This window comes from Paroedura picta, chromosome 8, assembly GCF_049243985.1.
Source record: "Paroedura picta isolate Pp20150507F chromosome 8, Ppicta_v3.0, whole genome shotgun sequence".
NCBI lineage: Eukaryota > Metazoa > Chordata > Lepidosauria > Squamata > Gekkonidae > Paroedura > Paroedura picta.
Window position 1 is genome coordinate 2,231,076 of NC_135376.1, and position 21,792 is coordinate 2,252,867.

Here is a 21,792-nt window from a genome sequence, read left to right on the forward strand (position 1 = left end):
TATGGCGTGGGCAGCGTAGCCAGGAGAGCTGAGAATTACCTGGCAGCCAAGAAAGGGGCGTTTGGAAGTGGTTTGCCATTTTCGGCCTCTGTGTCACGTCCCTTGTGTTCCTTGGAAGATCGTGATAATGTCATCCGTTCAGTCGTGTCCGACCCTCGGCGATTCTATAGGAAAGTCTCCGCCATGTGCCCCTGTCTCTGACTGCTTCTTCCAGTTGGTTCATGCTCTGGGCTGATCCTGCGTTGAGCAGGGGGTTGGACTAGATGGCCTGAATAGCCCCTTCCAACTCTATGATTCTAGGATTCTATGGTCATCCCTGTATCAGCTTTGATCATGTCGAGCCAGTGGATCCTTTGGCAACTACGTTTCCTTTTGCCGCTGACCTTGCCAAGCATTCATGATTTTTCCAGCGAGTTTGATTGCATGATGTGTCCAAAGTTAGTGAGCTTTAGCCGTAATATCTTCCCTTCTAATGACATGGTTGGTTTGCTCCTCTCTAAAACTGGCTTGTTGATAAATTCCTTGGAAGTACTCCCAACCAAACCCTTGTAGGTTTCCCATCCAAATACTAGCCAGGATCAGGCTGGCCTGGCCAATCCACTATTCACGGCTAGTAATATAAAAAACAACGTATTTCTTGTGGTTTAGGCATCTGTGAACTATGTCGGATTTACACATGGTAAGCATGGGTGTTTGTTTTAAAATATGGTTTGAGGGAAATGAACTGAAAATTTTTAAAAAACTTATGTAATGTTTGTTAAAATAAAGGAAGCAAATGGGAATAATCATAATAAATGAATTTCGTGTTGTCTGTTGGAGGAGGGGGGGGAGTTTGAGGGTGCCAACAGGAGACAATCAGGAGAGAGCAGGGGACATGAAAGTGACCCCAGGGTTTTCCAATCAGCAAAGCCAAACACATTTTGCAGTAGAAGGATTTCAAGAGGGCAAGGGAGAGAGGTGTGTAGGGGGGGGGTCAAAATGACAATTATTCTTATTCTTATTAATTTCTATACCGCCCTCCCAATATGGCTCAGGACGGTGTGCATGATAAGTTTCAAAGAACCGTACATTAAAAAACAATGCAATAACATCAGCGTATAAACTGTAATAAACACTTTACCAGAGAAAACCAGCAGGAATGGAAATAACATCACGAATAATGAATGAATCTTTTGCAACCAGAAGGGAAATGAGGGAAAAATTAGATGTTCCAGTGCTTGGGCTGGGTTGCCAACCCAATGGAAAAACGCCCTGGCTGGGTTTTTGGTGGGTTTGTTGCCTTTGGGGCCAGAGACCAGGCAGAAAAAGGAACCAGATCAGCCTTCTTGGCGTCAGCATTTAAACAGACAGTGAGACCACCTTTTCAGTGTATAAATAAGCGCTCCCACGGGGCAATGCCTTTTGGGTGGCTGGATCCTTCCCCCCAGGTCCGGTCCAGGAAAATGCACCTTTGATTTCAGGAGATGGCAGCTCTTCTGCCTACTGCCCACCAGCTTCATTGGACCCCCTTGAGCTCCAGATTTTTGGAGAAGGGAGAAAAAAGTTCGCTTGTTGAGCTCTCCCCACCCTGTGCATCATTTTAGAAACCTCTCCCTTAGTTGTTGCCTCTTTCCTCAACAGAAAAGTCCCTGGCTCTTCATGCTCTCCTCCTGGGGAAGGGGCTCCCACACCTCCACCGTCTTGGCCGCCCTCCTCTGTACCTTTCTGAGCCCTGCAATGTCTTTTTGGAGTGACGGGGACCAGAACTGCACAGTGTCTTCCAAATGAGGTTGCACTATTGGGGCATTACAGTTAGGGATGCCAGCCTCCAGGTGGGGCCTGGGGATCTCCCGGTTTTACAGCTCATCTCCAGATTGACAGCAATGAATTCCCCGGGAGGAAGTGGCTCCTTGGGAGGGGGGGCTCTGTAGCATGAGGCTCCACTGAGGCCCCCCTTGCTCTAAATCCCACCCACTCCCAAAGTCTCCAGCAATTTCCCAACCCAGAGCTGGCAACTGCAATCCCACTCTCAGCCATTTGATTCTCAGTCCCTTTCATAGAATCTTAGAATCACAGAGTGGGAAGGGACCTCCTGGGTCATCTAGTCCAACCCCCTGCACTATGCAGGACACTCACAACCCTAACGGGTTGGACTAGATGACCCAGGAGGTCCCTTCCCACTCTAGGATTCTAACCCTCTCGCTCGTCCACTGTAGCCTGCCACCCCCTTAAGCCTTCACAGAATCAGCCTCTCTGTCAACAACAACAATAATAATCCCGAACATAGTGTTTTAACAAAATTGTCTCATCTTGTACAGTTGCCAGCTCTGGGTTGGAAGCTACCTGGAGATTTGGGGGGTGGAGACGCATGGGGGTGGGGTTTGGGGAGGGGAGGGACACGATGCCATCGATCCCACCCTCCAAAGGAGCCATTTTCTCAGGGGAACAGATCTTGGTTGTCTGGAGAACAATTATAATAGCGAGAGGTTGCCAGGTGAAGCCTGGAGGTTGGCACCCTTCTAGCCTGCCTGTTTGGCTTAGGGAGGGGCTGCCTCCTCCCTTAACCTCCATTGTCTCGTGGCATGATGCGCCTTCCTTTCATCCTGCCCTGAATTGTTTGCTCAGGTCAGGTCTACGCGGATTTTGCTCAGATCCGGGAAAGCTCTTGGATTCCATTCCCGGACTCTGAGGGACCCATTTGCAGGAGAGGAGGAGGAGAAAGAGTTAGGCCACCTCTCTCGCGGAAGGGGCTCAAGGTCAGCAATATTGTGAAACTGGACTTTGTGCTTCTGCTGGACGGTGGCGTCGGCAGAACGCCCAGCCCCAAACTCTGAACGCTAAAATGCTCTGCCAATTGGCCCGGCAGATTGATGCTGGCCAGGCAAACAATACTCCGAAATTCAGAGGGGCTGGCAAAAAAATCACAGCCAAGCATCCGTTCCTTTAATGGTCAACTCGCTTGGCCAAAGGTCTCAAGGCAGGGCACGCTGCATCGTTCAGACAACAGGACAGCCAGATTAGATAGATAGATAGATAGATAGATAGATAGATAGATAGATAGATAGATAGATAGATAGATAGATAGATAGATAGATAGATAGATAGATAGATAGATAGATAGATAGATAGATAGATAGATAGATAGATAGATAGATAGATAGATAGATAGATAGATAGATAGATAGATAGATAGATAGATAGATAGATAGATAGATAGATAGATAGATAAAGAGAGAGAGAGAGAGAGAGAGACAGACAGACAGACAGACAGACAGACAGACAGAAGGACAGACAGACAGACAGACAGACAGACAGACAGACAGACAGACAGACAGACAGACAGGGGATGAGTTGTACAAAGCAGGACATCTCCAGCCACCTCCTGGGGGTTACAATACAGCAGACCAGAAAGCACTGAGCCAAATGCTATGGCACATCTCCTTGTGTGACATCTGAATTAAGAAATCAACAGTTATTTTTGTAAATGTATATGCATTCTTTCTAAGGAATGGAACATAATATGTTGGTATAATATGTTGGTATTCGAGTTAGTCGTGGAGGACGCTCTCACGCAGTGTTTTCTGGTCTGTGGTGTTATAGCTACACACTGTGTGACCCGTTGGTTTGTTCCTTGCTGCCATGTGGGGTCGGCAGCTGCCCAGGATCGGCACCAAGAGGAGTTTTGCAGTGGCCAAAGTGTCCCCAGATTCTCATCTTTTAATAAAAATGCTACCATCGTAATACGATTGGCTGGTAGAGCTTAAATCGGCAAAGAGGGGTAGAGCAACAGGCTGCTTAAAAGAGCACAGCAGTTTTATTAAGAAGAGAAGCAGTTTTGTGTAGAGGGAGAGGAGAGAGACGTAACTTACTGTTCTGTTGTTCGTACAGTCTGTTCTGTCCTGGAGGCAAGCAGGGAGGAAGTGGGCTCAAAGGAGCAGGAAGTCTCCAATGAGCGTATCAGTAAACTGGGGGAGACTATTCAAAACATATCAGGAAATTCCTGCTCTCACTATGCTAACAACACATCTCTTCTGATGCCCCCTGAAGGAAATTCTTCTTATTCTTTTCAGTCCTGCACACGACAGATCTTCCATAATCCAGCACTATTAACAGACATTGAGATTCTTAAGTCTGGACACGCTAACCCTCTCTTGCCCCAGAGGAACGCACCAGAACCCATGGGATGAAATTAATTCAAAAGAAATTCCATCTCAACATCCGGAAGAAGTTCCTGGCAGTCAGAGCGGCTCCTCAGGGGAACAGGCTTCCTTGGGAGGTGGTGGGTTCTCCATCTTTGGAGATTTTTAAACAGAGGCTAGAATGGCTGTGAATGGCCAACATTGTGCAGGGAGTGGACTAGACTAGCGATCCCCAACCTGTGGACTGCGGACCACATGTGGTCCGTCGACTAATTGGAGGTGGGCCGCGAAGGACGCCTTCTCCCCCCCCCCCGGCCCTTTCCTTCATCCCCCCCCCGACCCTTTCCTTCATCCCCCCCGGCCCTTTACAACACACTTTGGGTGTCCTTGTCTCCCATCACTCCCAGATGGGACCATCTCGTTGCAGAGAAACAAGCGGGTTCCCATTGATTTGTCTTTGTCATGAGTTAAAATTTCCATGAAAATGAAATGTTCCTTATGTTCATTGTTGTGGCATGTCTGTATCTTATTTTGAAGGGATGTTTAAACATGACCTTAGCGATCAGAGAGCGTCAGGGCAGTGGTTGAGAGTAGAGGAGTAAACTACCCCCCCACCAGGCCTCAGTAAAATTGTCAAGCGTTGAGTGGTCCCCGGTGATAAAAAGGTTGGGGACCACTGGTCTAGATGACCCTTGGGGGACCTTCTGGTTCAGTGTATCAATGTGTCTTTAATTCTCCATCTGAAGGGTGCATTTCCCCTTCTGTTTAAAGAGACTGGAAAAGCAGAGATTCCTCCAGGACTGCTGATTTTGCGAGCCAGCCATAAAATCATCTAGAGAGCTTGCTAAAAGCATTGGCCTGGTGCAAACTATCTGGCATATAATCCCTCATCTTTATGTTCCTTGGCCTGAGGTTTCATGCGCCTGATGATGGATGGGTTGGAGACAGCATTAAAGGGGAAGTCTGTGAAAATGAAAGCTGATGTGGGTTCAGATGGGAAGCCCCAGGGAGGGAGAGACAGAGAGAGAAAGCACAGCGGGAAATGGAATACCAGAACCCTTAGAAGCAAAATAGAAACCAGACTTGCCTATTAGAGCCGCTGTTCTCACACATCGCTAACAGGGTGAAGTTAGGAGGAGACAGGCAGCTTCTTGCGTGTTCTTTCACACAAGGAGATTGGGGAAGGAGATTCGAGGGCAATTCAGCTGCTAAGAGTTGCGTCTGCCATGTGCACAAGAGCGCTCACTGCAGTCACAGAGGCTTCCAAGGTTTCGCCTTTGTAAGTTTGGGGGATTTTGACGTACCAGGGACCAATTTATGCCATCCATGAGCTGGCTAGTCCAGGATAGCCCAATTGAGTCAGATCTCGGAAAAGAAGAAGAAGAAGAAGAAGAAGAAGAAGAAGAAGAAGAAGAAGAAGAAGAAGAAGAAGAAGAAGAAGAAGAAGAAGAAGAAGAAGAAGAAGAAGAAGAAGAAGAAGAAGAAGAAGAAGAAGAAGAAGAAGAAGAAGAAGAAGAAGAAGAAGAAGAAGAAGAAGAAGAAGAAGAAGAAGAAGAAGAAGAAGAAGAAGAAGAAGAAGAAGAAGAAGAAGAAGAAGAAGAAGAAGAAGAAGAAGAAGAAGAAGAAGAAGAAGAAGAAGAAGAAGAAGAAGAAGAAGAAGAAGAAGAAGAAGAAGAAGAAGAAGAAGAAGAAGAAGAAGAAGAAGAGTTGGCTCTTATATGCCACATTTCTCTACCCAAAGGAGGCTCAATGTGGCTTACAGTCACCTTTCCTCTCCCTACAACTGACCCCTGTGAGGTGGGTGAGGCCAAGAGAGCCCTGAGATTCCTGCTCCATCAGAACAGCTTTAACAGGGCTGTGACTGACCCAAGGTCACCCAGCTGGCTGCATGTGGGGGAGTGCAGAATCAAACCCAGCTCACCAGATTAGAAGTCCACACCTCTAACCACGCCACTAAATCAGATCTCGGGGCAATTGTCCTGGTGATTGCACAAGATCTGTATGCACAACAGCTGTTTTATAATGTGATTCAGCTAATGCTGCAGGTGGTTGGTGTCTCTGTGCAATCAGTCTCCACTTCAGCTCAAATAGAGTCTGCTGCAACACATGCAGTTTGCATTAAACATTTCCTTCTTGCAAGCTTATTTCTTCAGGATGGCTTAATTCGAGTCCAGGAGCACCTTACCGTGCGTAGGATAATTTCCCAATAATAGCCTATGAGTTTTGTGTGTGTTTTTAACCTTAATGAATTTTTTAAAGCTGCGCACAATAAATGTTGATAGAAATGTAGACTGAAAGTCCCTTCATGGACGATGCTCTGTTAGTAGACCATTGTCCTCCCAGGATATCTTCAGACCCATCTGAAGGCTGCCTCCATAACGCACCATAATCCTAGAATAAATAGGGTGGGGTTAAGACCAAAATCATCAAGGACTGATAGCCCTTTGGGTGTCTTTCCAGCCTTACCCAATTTGCACCAATCCTCATTTATAGGGTTACCAGATGAGGACTGGAGTTCTCCAGGAATTGCAAGTAGGGTTTTGGGGTCTAACAAAGCTGCCAGTGGGGGGTGGGGGCTCTTTCCAGGAACAAGGAGGAAATTAACAATGTGCTGACATAAACCTGGAAATGACGCCGGTGATGTCAGGGGAGCAACGCTCTGGCTTTTGGGGAAAACTCTATGGTAGAATTAGCTTCTTACCATAGAGATTTGCCCAAAAACCAGACTGTGCCCGTGTTACTTCCAGGTGACACAGGGATGTCATGTTTACTTCCTGGTTGTTCCCTCCCCAACATGGTAGAATCATGGAATCATAGAATCATAGAGTTGGAAGGGGCCATACAGGCCATCTAGTCCAACCCCTGCTCAACTCAGGATCAGCCCTAAGCATCCTAAAGCATCCAAGAAAAGTGTGTATCCAACCTTTGCTTGAAGACTGCCAGTGAGGGGGAGCTCACCACCTCCTTAGGCAGCCTATTCCACTGCTGAACTACTCTGACTGTGAAAAAGTTTTCCTGTTATCTAGCCTATATCGTTGTTGTTTAAACCCATTAAACTTGTAGTTTAAACCCATTACTGCGTGTCCTCTCCTCTGCAGCCAAGGGAAACAGCATCCTGCCCTCCTCCAAGTGACAACCTTTCAAATACTTAAAGAGGTCTATCATGTCCCCTCTCAACCTCCTTTTCTCCAGGCTGAACATTCCCAAGTCCCTCAACCTATCTTCATAGGGCTTGGTCCCTTGGCCCCAGATCATCCTCGTCGCTCTCCTCTGTACCCTTTCAATTTTATCTACGTCCTTCTTGAAGTGAGGCCTCCAGAACTGCACACAGTACTCCAGGTGTGGTCTGACCAGTGCCGTATACAATGGGACTATGACATCTTGTGATTTTGATGTGATGCCTCTGTTGATACAGCCCAAAATGGCATTTGCCTTTTTTACCGCTGCATCACACTGCCTGCTCATGTTTAGTTTACAATCCACAAGTACCCCAAGGTTCACACAGTGCTACCTAGAAGCGCATCCCCCATCCAGTAGGCATGCTTTTCATTTTTCTGACCCAGATGCAGAACTTTACACTTATCTTTATTAAACTGCATCTTGTTCTCATTTGCCCATTTTTCCATTGTGTTCAGATGTATGTTCCCCCGGTTTCTTAAACCCCTGAAGCGGGGAGAGAAACACCAAACCAGGGGATTAAACCTGATCTCCAGAGAACACAGATCCATCCCCCTGGAGAAAATGGCTGCTTTGTAGGGTAGAATTTGTGACATTGTACCCCAATGGGCTCCCTCCCTTCCCTCCCATCTCCACCAACAAATTTCCAGGAATTTCAAACCTTGACCTGGCAGGGAATCTTCTTAAGATCCTTGCTTTTCTCCCCTCTGCTATTTTTAAAAAATATAATATTCAAACGTCCTTTTTGCCTCCGTTTGGCTCCAGCCGTTCCTCCATGGCGATAATTAAGACAACCTGATAGAAAATATCTCCACCGTCACACGACCGGTTTGGGCTTTGGTGCCATGGGATGTTTGGATGGAGTGTTCTTTTTTTTTTTTTAATTTTCCAGTGTTGTGGCAAAAGAGGGGGGAAATCGTTTACACAGAGGCAAGGCGTGGCCATGCGAATGATGGGTTTGGTTAGCCAAAGTCAGAAATCCGGAGGAAAAGCAGTGCCTTGGATGGCCGCAGCTTGGTTCAGCCTGGGACGGGGACCCTTCTTGGAAAGGCTCTGCGTGGAGAATTGAGGATTGAGGAAAGATCGTTTCCCCCCAGAAGCTGCTGGGCACCAGCGCCATTGGCTGGTTGGGTTTGGGTTTCTGGATCCCTCCAGTCCTGGGGTCCAAAGCTGTGAGCTGTCCTGGAAGAATGCAAGCGGCGGTTAAGAAATCTCAATTGCAGCCAGACCAAAACGTAAATACATCTCAACGTCTCCTGCCTTGAGGCACCCAGAACAGCTTGAAGGAAGGGGGACCCCTCCAAAGTGAGTCAGGAGCTGAGACACAAAATGCCAACGGCAAAAAGCTCGGCAGGAGCGTGAGGAGAGAGTTGTGTAGGTGGTCTCTGCCTGCCCCGCACACACACACACACACACACACGTGCATACACAATGCAATGATTCATGGTACAGCTGGTTTTATCCATCCTACTTACATGCTTTTTGGAAGGCTTCCATGGTGTAGTTGCACCCTTGTGAAAGGAAAGGGGGAAACACATTTGCAATGCTTTCATATCTGGCTTTTGAGCAGATGGCCGTGCAGGAAAATGGAATCACAGTTAGGTTTCATTTGAATGTTGGGTGTCATCTGTGAACAGATTGTGGACAGAACAACTTGAGTTTGGTGGGATCTGTAAGATCTGTGGTGTTCTTGATTCAACAGCACATGGAAAACATCCTCCAGGGGGCATCAGAGGAGATGCGTAGTTAGCAGATTCGCCTTAGGAACTGGAGGTCCCTGAAGACTGTTTGTGGAGGTCCCTTCCAACTCTTTGAGTCTATGAGTCTAACTTCCTGAAGTTTTCAAATAATCTGATTGGCTTCACTGAAGATTTCCTGCTCCTTTGAGCACACTTCCTCCCTGATTGCCTCCAGCACAAGCGTTAGTCAGTTAGACTGTTAGGACTATCTCTCTCCTCTCCCCTTTACAGAGTTGTTTCTCTTCCTTAAGCAGCCGGTTTGTATAACCAGCCAGTGGTGTGTACCTCCTTTGCATACTCAGATCCTGCAAACTCTGGGCCTTTGAAGGGTTCTGCTTCAGGCAGTTCAGGTGATTGGCCACTGTGTGAGTTGGGCTGCTGAGCTAGATGGACCACTGGCCTGATCCTGCAAAGCTCATTTGGTTTTGGACCCTCCAGAAGAACCGGTTGGCTTCTGTGTGAGACAGGATGCTGGGGTAGATGGACCTTCACTGGTCTGACATAGCAGGGCTCTTCTAACACTCTTATGATGGCCTCAGCCTCTCTGCCGTGTGGCTGGCCCTCCAGAGGAACTAGCTGGCCCCTGGGTGAGACGGGAGGCTTGGACTGGATGGACCCTCCCTGGCCTGACCCAGCCGGGCTCTTCTGAGGGTCTTCTCAGGGGAAGGCCTCGGCCTCTCTGCCCTGTGGCTGGCCCTCCAGAGGGTGAGACGGGAGGCTGGGCTGGATGGACCTTCACTGATCTGATCCAGCAAGGCTCTTCTGATGTTGTTCTTATGAGATCGCCACCACCTGGAGGTTGGCATCTGTATGGACAAACCTAACCCAACTTAGGACCAATGGATGCTGTTCTTTTGGACTTCTGACAGGTTGAATCGGAAGACCAAGTCTTGGTGACTTTTTGTGGGCGAGAGGCCACAGACACGGAGCAGACCCCCGGCCAGCAAGCCATCATGTCTCCTGGTTCGTACATGAGCCTCACGTTCAGGTCCGACTTCTCCAACGAAGAGCGCTTCACAGGTTTTGATGCTCATTACACGGCAGTCGGTAAGCAACCCCCGTTCTGTGAGTTAGTCTCCCGGACTTTCAGTCTTCAGACTTTCTTTTCCCAAAACACATCTCCTGCAGCAGAACAAAGTTCAAATACAGTGGAACCTTTAAGATCCATGAAGTGTAGTTATGAGTATAAGCTTTTGTGTAGGCATGTTCAAGGAGAAGATTCGGATCATTTTTGATTCGGTCCAAATTGATTTGGACCGAATCAATTCATCCGAATCACCAATAGTGTTGCTTTGATTTGGCCAAATAAATTCGGTTTAGGCCTAAGGGGAATTTTTCTGTCTTTTCTGGGCTCTGGGGGAGTGAGGGTTTCAGCCTAGCCTCTCCCCAAAAGAAGCCCCCAGTTGCAAAAAGATAGGACGAGGCAGTCCAATTCTAGGGCCACCCAAAGAGTGTGCCCTGTTCCATTTCCATTATTTCCTATGAGAAAAAAGTAGATTCTCTGCTCTGTCCTCACCATAAGAAATAAGGGATGGGGGCACGCTCTTTGGATGTCCCTGGAATAGGACCCCCTGGTCCAAACATTTTGCGACTCGGGGAGTCTTTTGAGGAGAGGGTCCTGCAGCTATGCTGCAACCTTGGTGCCTCTACCTCAAACACCCACCCCATCCCCAAAGCCTGGACAAGACAGAAAAGGGAAAATCCCCCTTGACTTGAATGGCACCGTTGGTTTTAATGGTGTCGAATCACGATATAGAGATTTGAGTAAGGTGGCTTTGATCATGTAAACTTAATGGGAAATGGCGATTCAGACCAGATTCGGCCCATTCGAGGCCTTTGGGGCTGCACACGCACACACACCTGAATCCCTTTTCTACAGTGCTTGCCATGGAAGTTGAGCATCAGGGGATCCTGAGGCATGTTCTGGGCTTGGGCTGTACAAGACACTGTCTCAGTTTCTTCTGTAAGGTTGCCAACTCCAGGTCAGGAAATTCCTGTAAAGTTGAGGAGTACAACTGGCACTCCTCACATTTCAGGAAGTGAGGGACCTCCGCAAGCTATAACACTATTGGCATCAACCTGACAAGGTAGCCATTTTCGCTGGATGAATGGATCTCTGCTGGAATTCTGGGAGGCAGGCCTCACCTGGAGGTTGGCAACCCTGTATCTTGTGACTCACAATCACCCTCCCCCTTTTAATTTGAACATGAGTCCAAAACACCAGCCGTGGCTATACTCCAGGTGTGCCTTTCAGCAGAAGACCGGACATAGTGAGAAAGATGTTCTTATGTCTGGGGCAGGGATGCTCTGTCATCTTGGTGCTGGGGAGGGTGGAGTGGGGGCTTCTGGGGTTCTGGCCCTGCTAGTGGGACCTCCTCAGGGCACCTGGGTTTTGGCCACTGGGTGACCCAAAACATTAGCTTGGATGGGCAACTGGCCTGATCCAACATGGCTTTTCTGATGTCTGGGGCAGGGATGTTCTGTCTTCTGGGTGCTGGGGTAGGAGTGCTCCAGGAGGAGGGCTTCTAGAGTTCTCCTGATGACCCCTGGGTTTTGGCCACTGGGTGACATGGTGTGATTGACTTAAGTGGCCACTAGCCTGGTCCAACATGGCTTCTCTTACGTTCTCTTAAAGATGACACTAAGGAGGCCTTGTCTCCTGCTATTGCTCTTCTCATTAAAATATTGGTACCCTGTCCTTCCTCTTGGTTCAAGACAGCGTACGACAGCTGCACGCATTCTCATTCCTCACCCCACAGGAATTATCCTGATGACTGCTTATTTCTTCCAAGTAGAGTTTTTACTTTACTTTTGCAGTTTCATGCTTATTTTTAAAACGTTTAAAAAAAAAATTCACAGGTTTATAATTTAAGTTTTTCAGTACCGGCTGTCATTTCTGTACAGTCTTCAAGGGCAGATCCCTGGAAAAGCACAAGGCAGTAGTCAGTCTCGGGACCAAAGCTGAGTGTTTCCTGTGCAAATCCCTTTCTTCTTCTTTGTACCATTGCAGATGTAGATGAGTGCCTGGAGAAGAGTGATGAGGAGCTGTCCTGTGACCACCACTGCCACAACTATATTGGTGGCTACTACTGCTCCTGCAGGTTTGGCTACCTCCTGCACTCTGACAACAGGACGTGCAAAGGTATACTCCACAGACACCCTTGTAGTTGGCCAGGACGTATCTTGTATAGGGCTCTCCCGCCCCCAATTGGGAAAGGGCATCCCCTACCTCCAGGTTCCTTTGCCCACCTCCATTGGAAGCATAGGGGAGGAGGAAAATAAGGCCTTCTCTACTTACAGGAAGCTCATACCACAGAGTCCCTAGTGATTCCTAGAGCAACCCAAAAACATGACAAATGGAATTGCCAGAGACTCTACAGTAAGCATTTCGCCATAGAGTTCTCAGTGATTCCTAGACATACCCTCTATCACTTCCTGGTCGCTCTAGGAATCACCAGGAATTCTGTGGTAAGAACTTACTGTAAGTCAGGCTTTCTCAGGGTTTTATGACACTCCGATGTTTCTTGACAACCCCGGAAGGATTTTCCAAATGGATGGGAATTAATTTTTTATCTATTTTTTAAATTTGTTAAACATTTATCAGGTGATATGACCATATATGGTCATGTCGATGCACCCCCCCACTCCCAAAATGGCCAATGATGGGCTAGAGAGGGTGGGGAGGGGGATTCCCCTGGGTGGGCGTGTCCACAGCTCTGCTTCTCCATCATACCCTCCACCATTGTGCAGCCACTGGGGTCTCTGGAAGCCTGAAGAATGTCTCAGGGGTTTCTGCATGGCAAGCAGATGAGGCCTTAACTTTCTGTTTAATTTTTCTCCTGGGATGGTTTTCTGGTTGCCTAACTGTGGCTCGGCAGCTCAAGTTTCCTCCGTAAAAACTCTGTTTCATGATGAGCAACCTGGCAGAACTTCTGCCTGAAACATCAGAGGAGGCCTGTGCACCTTACATCCTGCCAAGACAAACAGCGTCAGGGTTTGAGGAGCATTCCCATAGGGTTGCCAGTTTCCAGGGGGTGGCTGGAGATCTCCAGGAATTACAACTGGTCTCCAGGTAACAGAAATCAGTTTCAGTGGTGAACATGGCTGCTTTGGAAGGAAGGTTGAAGCACTTCCCTTTCCCAAGCTCCGCCCCCACAGGCTCCGCCCTCAAATATCCCCAGGTATTTCCCACCCAGAGAAGGCAAACTCTATCGCTAACTCAGCCTGCGGTGCTATCGCCGTCTTGTCCTACCGCTGAGTCTTCCGCGATCTCTGCCCCTCCGTCCTCCTTGCAGTGGAATGCAGCGACAACCTCTTCACGCAGAGGAACGGCGTGGTCAGCAGCCCGGATTTCCCCAGCTCCTACCCCAAGAGTTCGGACTGCTTGTACCGCATCGAGCTGGAAGAAGGCTTCTTCATCACCCTGCAGTTTGAAGACACCTTTGACGTGGAAAACCACCCGGAGGTCTCCTGCCCATATGACTACATCAAGGTAAATATGTCCGTAGGATGATGTAGGGGGGGACTGGCTGGTACCCTGGAGGTTCTGACCAAATGCCAGAGTGGCGCCAGTCCATCCGGTCAGCCAGCAGGGGGAGGGTGGGAATTCACCAGGAACGCAGAGGGTCCAAAGGGTAGAAGCCTGTAAAAAAAAATTAAAAAGACGTTTCTGCATCACCCAGAAGTAATGTAGGGACCACGGTGAGGTCGGAGGGGAGGGGGGACTCCATGGTCAAATCAACGTTTTACAATAGAGCTCTGAAACCAGAACATCCCCCCACACACACACACACACACATCACTGGTGTCCCTATGTCACTTCTGGGTGACATGGAAACGTCACTTTTTTCAGACTTCTTCTTTCTGGACCCTCCCCAATCCTGGTAAGTCACTTTCCGGTTGTGGTTTATTTTTCAGGTTTCTTGCCTGTTTTGGGTTTTGTTGTTGTTGCTGTTGTTGTTGTTTGGGGTGGTGGGGGTGCTCCCCTTGTTTCTCAAACCCCTGAAGCAGGGGGGGAGGGGGGCCAAACCAGGGGATGCCCAGGCCCCAACGAGGGAATGTCAACCCTACACCCAGATGTTGCAGGTGTGATGACATCACTTCCTGTGCAAGGCCAGCAACATGGCCTGGGCCTTTCTCCTTCTCCTGGTAAATCTCCCCACCGGCAAGCTGGTTGGCAGCTGGGGGGCAGGGCCTGGCTGTGAGGGGGCCCCGCCTGCACTGTGAGTCGGGCACCAGGGGGTCTGCCGTTGTTCTCCCCACTCCACCGACCCTCTCTCTGCCTCTCCTCTTGGCAGATCAAAGCTGGACCTAAAGAATTTGGGCCGTTCTGCGGAGAAAGATCTCCAGGACGCATCGAAACCAGAAGCAACAGTGTGCAGATCCTCTTCCACAGTGACAACTCTGGAGAAAACAACGGCTGGAAGCTGGCCTACACGGCGATCGGTAACCTCTCCCAAAGCGATGTGCCTTGATTATGCGCGCCCATTGGTGCGGCTTCCTGGGGCTCTCCCATGTCCGGCCACCCCCATGACACTTAGCCATATTGAAATCTTAAACACATGAAGCTGCGTGGCCATTCCAGGGTCGCCAACCTCCAAGCGGAGCCTGCAGAACAAGGCCATGGGCAGAGTTTCAACATGCAAAGATCATAGAATCATAGAATCACAGAATCATAGAAGTATGATAAATAAAATAAAATAAATAGAGTTGGAAGGGGCCACACAGGCCATCTAGTCCAACCCCCTGCTCAACGCAGGATCAGCCCTAAGCATCCTAAAGATGGCAAAAGCACCAGGCTGCTTAAAAGAATAGAATAGTTTCATTAAGCAGAGAAATAATTTTGCATCAAAAGCGAGGAGAGGGAGTCCTTTCCACCATGACCCCCTCCCCAAAAGGTCATTAACGATCATCGGACTAAAAATTGCTGAGAATTCCTGACCCGAAAGAGGTGAAACTGGCCTTGACCCAGGGCAGGGCCTTTTCGGCCTTGGCTCCATCCTGGTGGAACAGTCTGCAGGAGAGATCAGGGCCCTACGGCAGGGGTAGTCAACCTGTGGCCCTCCAGATGTTCATGGACTACAATTCCCATGAGCCCCTGCCAGCGAATGCTGGCAGGGACTCATGGGAATTGTAGTCCATGAACATCTGGAGGACCACAGGTTGACTACCCCTGCCCTACAGGACTTTGACCAGTTCCACCAGGCCTAGGTATTTATATTGATTTTAAGATTTGGTCTTTTATTTATTGTTGTTCCCCACCATGAGGGTAGGAAGGGCAGGTTATAAAAATAAAGATGACGATTACTATTATACTAGCAAAAATGTCCCTTGAGTATAAAAAAGACAGCGGGCTCCAGGGAGAGGCCACGGCAGGACCGTCCGGGACGGGAGGAGCCGTGGACGGGGCCTTTTCTCCCTGCTGGTGACCAAAGGCCAGTCACTCTCGGCCTAACCTCCCTCACAGGATTGTTGTGAAGAGAGAAAGAGGAAATGCTGGTAGGGATGCCGACCTCCAGGAGGTGCCTGGCGATCTCCCAGAATTATAACTGGATCTCTAAACTACAGCGATCCGTTCCCGGGAGGCAAGGGAGGGTGAGGGCTATGTCATGCCATACATTCTTGGCAATATCCTCCCTCCCCCCCCCCAGATTCCCCCTTCCCCAGTGAGAGGCGTCACCCCCAAACCTTGCAGATCTTAGGACGCTACCTTAATCCCTCTGGAGACAGGGAGGGGGAAGGGAGAAAACATGCACTGGAACGAGAGAGGCCTGACAGAGTTCTCTGTCCCCTTTTTTGTTCTCTGCTGGTCACTGTCTCTGCCCAGAAGGGCAGGTATTTGTTATGCTAAGCAACGTCCCTGGGCCAGGAAGCCGCTTGGCCTGGGCCCCTGGGAATTCCAGCTGCCTTTCAATTCTGCCTCCTGCCTAGCTAGACACTGCGGGCAGCTTTGGAGGCCGACTCCGGAGAAGGGAGGGCGGTTGGATTGATCGTTTCCTGGCGTTTCGTGTAGCCAGAAGATCCTACGGTGATCCTGCAGCCAAACATTCCAGCTCTTTAGCGTTACCCACCGTGCACCACGAGAAGGCATCCCAAATCAACTGCAAAATATCAGACCCTGAATGTGATTCTGGGTGCAGCCGGCCAAACTATTTTCCATCTGTCACAGGAGTATGAGCGTCGTGGTTTCCAGGGAGATGTGACAGAGCTCTCTGTATTCTCCCCAACTGTAAAGGAGTGGGTGGAAAACTTGGAGAATAGTATTTAGCAGACAGAGCCGTTGCTCCCAGTTGGCTACCTATTTTTTATTCTGATTAGGGTTGTGTGCTTCAGCCCTCAAAGCGCACAACCCTAATTGTGATATTCTTCCTGCTTGTGACTCTGCCATACAATAAACAAATACTAACTTCCATTGTGGGTTTGCTTCTTTCTTTCTCTCTCTTCCTTGGCCCTTTGGGGGAAAGGGGACCCCTGCCTGCTGGTGGAGCCTCCGCTGAACGGCAGGATCGAGCCCTCACAGGCCACGTACACCTTCAAGGACCAGGTGGTCATCAGCTGCAACACCGGCTACCATGTCTTCAAGGTACTCCAGGCGGGGATCTTTGGTTCAGGCAGCGACCCTTTGCCCTGTCCTAGAAGTGGGACCCTGAGGGCAGAACATCAGTCTCCCAAGAACTATATTGCAAGAGAAAGGAAGAAAGATTCACGGGCATTGATTCAAGCAGATCCCGTTCCCATTCAGGTTGCAGTCGAAAGGGGGAGAGAGAAGTCTGACGTAAAGAGCCCTTTCTCATTTATTTATTAGCAGACGGCCTGTGTGGGATATGCAGCAAGCGGAGAGCAGCAAGATAACTCGTGGAGAAGTCTCTTCTTTCACTCTGGCTAGCCCTTTTTAGAAAGCAGGGGGACAGAGTTTCCGGATTCAGGCTCTGTTCCGTGCTCTTCCTCAGATGAGGTCCTGTTTGGTTAGTTGCTCCACACAGGGAATCATCCCCAATCAAACTGGAGCACAATTGTATGCTGGGGCAAGTTAGACTCCCTAGGTCGCATTTTATGTGTCAGGGGCTGGCAGGGACTCATGGGGATTGTAGTCCATGGACATCTGGAGAGCCACAGTTTGGTCCCCTCTGTTCTGTGGCATTTTAGCCTGCCGAGGCCCCTCCCCTCCTCACGGCCCACCCCCAAATCTCCTGGAAACTCCCAAACCGGAGCTACCTAGGACTCACTCTCCCTTCTTTTATGAGACTATTTAGCAGTCGTAAAACCATGTCAGATGGTAGATGTTGTTAGAATGGGCAGGATCTGTAGAGTGCATGATTCAGAAACACATAAGGAATGACCTGCAGGGGGCAGCAGAAGAGATGTGTATTTAGCATGGTTAGATTAGGACCTTCTTGGGTTTTTTCCTCCCCTAATAATCCCCTTCTAATGTCCTGATTGGCTCTTTGGAGATGTCCTGATCCTTTGAGCACAATCCGTCCTTGCTTGCCTCCAGACTGTTGCCTCCAACTTTCTATACGAAGTTGTTCCGCTCTTCGCAACATAGCTGGTGCTTTGCCCCTCTTTGCAAATTTAAACTTCGCTGCTGTCGCCGGCCTTTCCCATCAGCCTCCTTCCTCCCCCTGTGCAGGACGGCGTGGAAAGTGAAACCTTCCAGATCCAGTGCATGAAGGACGGGACGTGGAGCAACAAGGTTCCAGTCTGCAAATGTAAGATCCTTCTCCATCCCGCTGAGCCCTTTCTGAGCGGCTGGCCCATGCAGCATCGGCCGGGGTCAAAACACTTCCTGCCCCGCCCCGTGGGCCATTTGGCATGCAGGCCCTGTCTCCTTTAGACATCCTGCATCAGGGATCGGCACCCCATGGGACACCTTTGCCCCGAGCGGCCTCCTGCTCTCGGCCTTACGCTGGCGCTTTGAAGGAGAGGCCGTGAGGGTTGCTGACTGTGGCTTGCTTAATCCTTAGAGATTTGGGGAGGGAGACTCTGCTGGATGCACTGCCAGGAATGGTAGGACAGCCACACATCTAGGAGGCCTTGAAAGGGAGTTGGACAAATGAATGGGGACAGGTCTATCAGTGGCAACTAGACATGGGGACTCCAAGGACCCACCATGTTCATAGGCAGTCAACTTCTGAATCCCAGAGCCAGGAGGGAGGGCCTCTGTGCTTTGCTGTTGGCAACTGGTTGGCCCCTGTGGGGGACGGGAGGCTGGACTAGATGAACCCTCACTGGTCTGATCCAGCAGGGTTCTCCTGAGGTGCTTGTGAAGTAACTAGATGGACCACTGGGCTGATCCAACAGGGCTCTTCAGAGATACTATAGCCAGAAGAAGTCATGGGGCTAGACAGATTCATGGGAGAGGGGTCCATCAGTGGCTCCTAGTCATAGGGACTAAAGGGAACCTCCATGTTCAGAAGAAGTCAGCCTTTGAGCCCCACTGCCAAAAGCCAACATTGGAGGCGTGTGGAAGTATATCCTTTTTCCCATCCTGAACCGACATTCCACCAGGTTCCTTGGATCCCCTCCAGTCCTAGTCTTTCTGGAGGAAAAGTTCTCCTTGTCAACTCTGTCTACCCCATGCAGAATTTTATAAGCCTCTATATTACCGTCATCTTCTGGGTTGTTTCTTGGTTGTCCCAAACTCTTCAGCCTTTCCCGAGAGGGAGGGAAGGTGCTCCAATCCCCTCCCCATCTTGGTGGTCCTCCTCTGTAATTTGGCAGAGACATTAGAGTGCTTTCACTCATGCTAAATAATACCCTTCCGATCCATTTTTGAGGTACTTTGCAGCTGGTATTTATCTATCTATCTAACCATCCATCTATCCCTCTATTTATTTTGGGGTTTCTTTCCCGACCCCTCTCTGTGGACTCGGGGTGGGTTACATCAAGACCAAATGGCATCAGTAAAATGCAAATACAAAATCAAAATCTACACTGAATTTGTAAGTTATTGAAACATTAAAACAAAAAAATTAGGCACTCCGTTTGCCCATTCTCTTTTTCTTCGGAAAAGTTAAAGAAGGGCCACATTAAAAAAAAGAAAGAAAACTTTAAATAGACCATGGTTTTCGTGGATTTCCAGCAGGGAGGCCAGCGGTTCCAGATGTTCTCTCAGGCTTCAGCCATAGGCCTGGCGGAACAGCTCCTTCTTGCAGGCCAGGTGGAACTGATCTGATTTGGAAGGTGTTCCACCAGCCCCCTGAGGCCAGTTCAACCTCCACGCAGCTGGGGATCCTGAACAGGTTTTGCTCCCTCATTTGCAAGGCTCTTTGGGGGGGTGTATGGGGGAATAGTGGCCCCGCTTGCAAACGGTTGCTGAAATGGATGGAAACTGCATTATTTAGCATGTGCGGAAAGCACCCAATTGATCTAAATGGTAACATCGGCTCCCCTCTGTCCTTTGCCCCTTCAGTCCGCGCATGAGTCCGCGCATGGTTCTTATCGGCTGCCTCCCTGCATGCTCTCTTGGTTGCCCGGTGGCTAATCCCTGCTTTCTCTCTTCTTGCTTGCCCCTGACCCCTTTCCAAACTCCCTTCCGCCTTTCACCGCAGTGGCTACAACGGAAGCGACCGACGGCAGGACAGAGCTAAAAGAGGAGGCGCCCCCAGCGGAGGATTGACCTGAGCACACTGCGCCTTTCGGGGAGGCATGGCCTCAGCCCTACTTGAGGGTCTGCCATGGCTGCATCCTCAGATCATGGAGGTGCTCCGGCTGCTCTCGGGGGGGCCCATTAACCTCTTCCTGCCTGGCATGCTTTTAACGCCAAGGAGGAGGGAAGAGAAAAGCAGGAGAGTAACATTTGGGGCATGGCGTGAAAGGAAGAATGCTTCTCCTTGGAACAAAATCACCCTGGATGGTGGGTGAGGGTCCTCACCATTCTTGGGATGCCTTCTGCAGCCCCCCCACCCACCCACCCTACACTCGCTCTCTCTCTCTGTCTCTGTTTCTCGCTGTCTTTTGGTAGACTCCAGCCCTGTTTTGGCAAAAATGAAACCAGTTTTGCAAGGATTGGCTAATGCAGCTGTGGGTTTCTTGGTGGTGATGGTATTTCTTTTTCCTAACTTGGTTTCAGTGCTTTTTCTGCCTTCGCTGTTCTGGAAAGTTTCTTTTAACATGCCCTCATCTCTTTACTCCAAAACTCAACCACCAAGAAAAAAAAAAGGGGGGGGGTCCTCAGGGGACCATTCAGCCAGCCTCTGTGAATATTCTGGTCCCCTTAAAAAAACGTTTGGCTCCTGTGAACATTCCTTTGTGCTTTTGAGCCGACTTTTGTTTTCTGGGTCAGCTCCTGTCCCTGACGGGCAGAAAAGAAGAAATGAAGTTTTCTTTCCCTCGTCTGGAACTGCAGGGCTGGGGGATTCCCCGGCAGAACCTCAGAGAGGCAAAGGTTAATGACATAGGAAAAACAGGCAACTCTGTTTGTGCTTCCTTGATCCATGTGCATGCCACCCAGCCACGTAGTGAAAGTGCAGAAACAAAGTAGATCCTGGTTCCAAGCAAATAAGGGCAAAGTTTTAAGGGTACAAACCACACAGGGGACTTTGTCTTATTCTGCCCATAGACATATTCTGCCCATAGACATATCATCGGTACCCCAAAAAGGGCTCTTGGGGGAACGTTTGAGGAAGTCCCCAAGTTACAGCCCAGGGCAGCCGAGCAGACGGGAGACGGGGTGGGTCGCACAGCCTCCTGTTTGAGTCACGAAACACCAGGGGGTTGAAATGGATTCTCCCAAGAGGTGTCAACATGAAGGAACAAAACACAGTGTCTGGGAGGGGCCGTGGCTCCCTGGCAGAGCCCCTGCTTGGCAGGCAGAAGGTCCCGGGTTCGATCCCCAGCAGCATCTCCAGTTAAAAGGACCAGGCAGGAGGGGATGGGAAAGACCTCGCTCGGACTGAGACCCAGGAGAGCAGCTGCCAGTCTGAGTAGGCAATGCTGACTTGGACAGACTGAGGGTCTGATCTGGCAGAACGCAGTTTCGTGTTTTCCTGTGACTGTCCCAGTCTTGGCACGGGGCACTGCCAGGAACGCGGCCTTGCCTTTGTGAGCGTCACACGTCGCTTCCCATAGGCCGTCGTTCTTACTTTTCCGCCGAAAACAATTTCCCTGCTTTGCCTTCACTGCCCCCATTTGCCCACTCTGGCACTGAATCTCATTGGCTGCAGAGACCCAACACGAGTTTGCCCATGACATTCTGATGCAGCAGCCTTTTTAATGATGCCTCAATTGCACACTCACACACACACACCAGTAAAATAAAATAACCCCCAAACCCTCAGCTAATGAGACTGCGAGCAATGAAGATCGAGGGCAGTGAGGGGGGCAAGGAAAGGGGGCAAACTATCAGCAACAGCAATTGGCTGGGCTGCTAACAAGTCCAGAGGGAAATGCCCCATTCCTTCAAGGGGGGGACAGGGAGCTGCTGCAGCCTGAGGCACACAGGTGAATAACCACCTGGACAGCCAGTGTGGGGTAGTGGGTAAGAATGCTGGACTAGAATCTGGGAGACGCAGGTTCAAATCCCAAGCTCTGCCTCAGAAGTTCACTGGGTGACCTTGGGCCAGTCGTGTTCTCTCCGCCAGCCTACCTTGCAGAGCTGTTGTGCAGGAAAAATGGAGGAGAGAACAATGTAAGCTGCTTTGGGCCACCTCTAGGGAGAAAGGTGGGGTAAGGAGGAACCAAATAAATTAAAGGGATATTTATTTATCCAGCCTTTCGACAGCCCTAAGAAGTGGGGGGTGGGAATGGCTTTCCAATAA

The 21,792-nt window shown here is 49.6% G+C and overlaps 1 protein-coding gene across 4 annotated transcripts in view; it reads left to right on the plus strand.

Moving 5' to 3' along the window:
- Positions 1-21,792, plus strand: part of MASP1 (MBL associated serine protease 1) — a 58,914-nt gene that overhangs the window by 14,526 nt on the left and 22,596 nt on the right. For 3 of the 4 annotated variants that reach the window (XR_013233360.1, XM_077348027.1, XM_077348026.1), the window contains exons 3-8: positions 9,904-10,081; positions 12,045-12,176; positions 13,330-13,526; positions 14,332-14,479; positions 16,498-16,616; positions 17,664-17,742. Coding sequence is in view for 3 of the 4 variants with exons in the window: in XM_077348027.1 (XP_077204142.1) it covers positions 9,904-10,081; positions 12,045-12,176; positions 13,330-13,526; positions 14,332-14,479; positions 16,498-16,616; positions 17,664-17,742 (853 nt within the window). In the remaining variant the exon portion in view is untranslated. Of the gene's footprint in view, positions 1-9,903; positions 10,082-12,044; positions 12,177-13,329; positions 13,527-14,331; positions 14,480-16,497; positions 16,617-17,663; positions 17,743-19,584; positions 20,042-21,792 lie in introns of those variants that run through there. The other variant, XM_077348028.1, reaches the window with a different exon arrangement.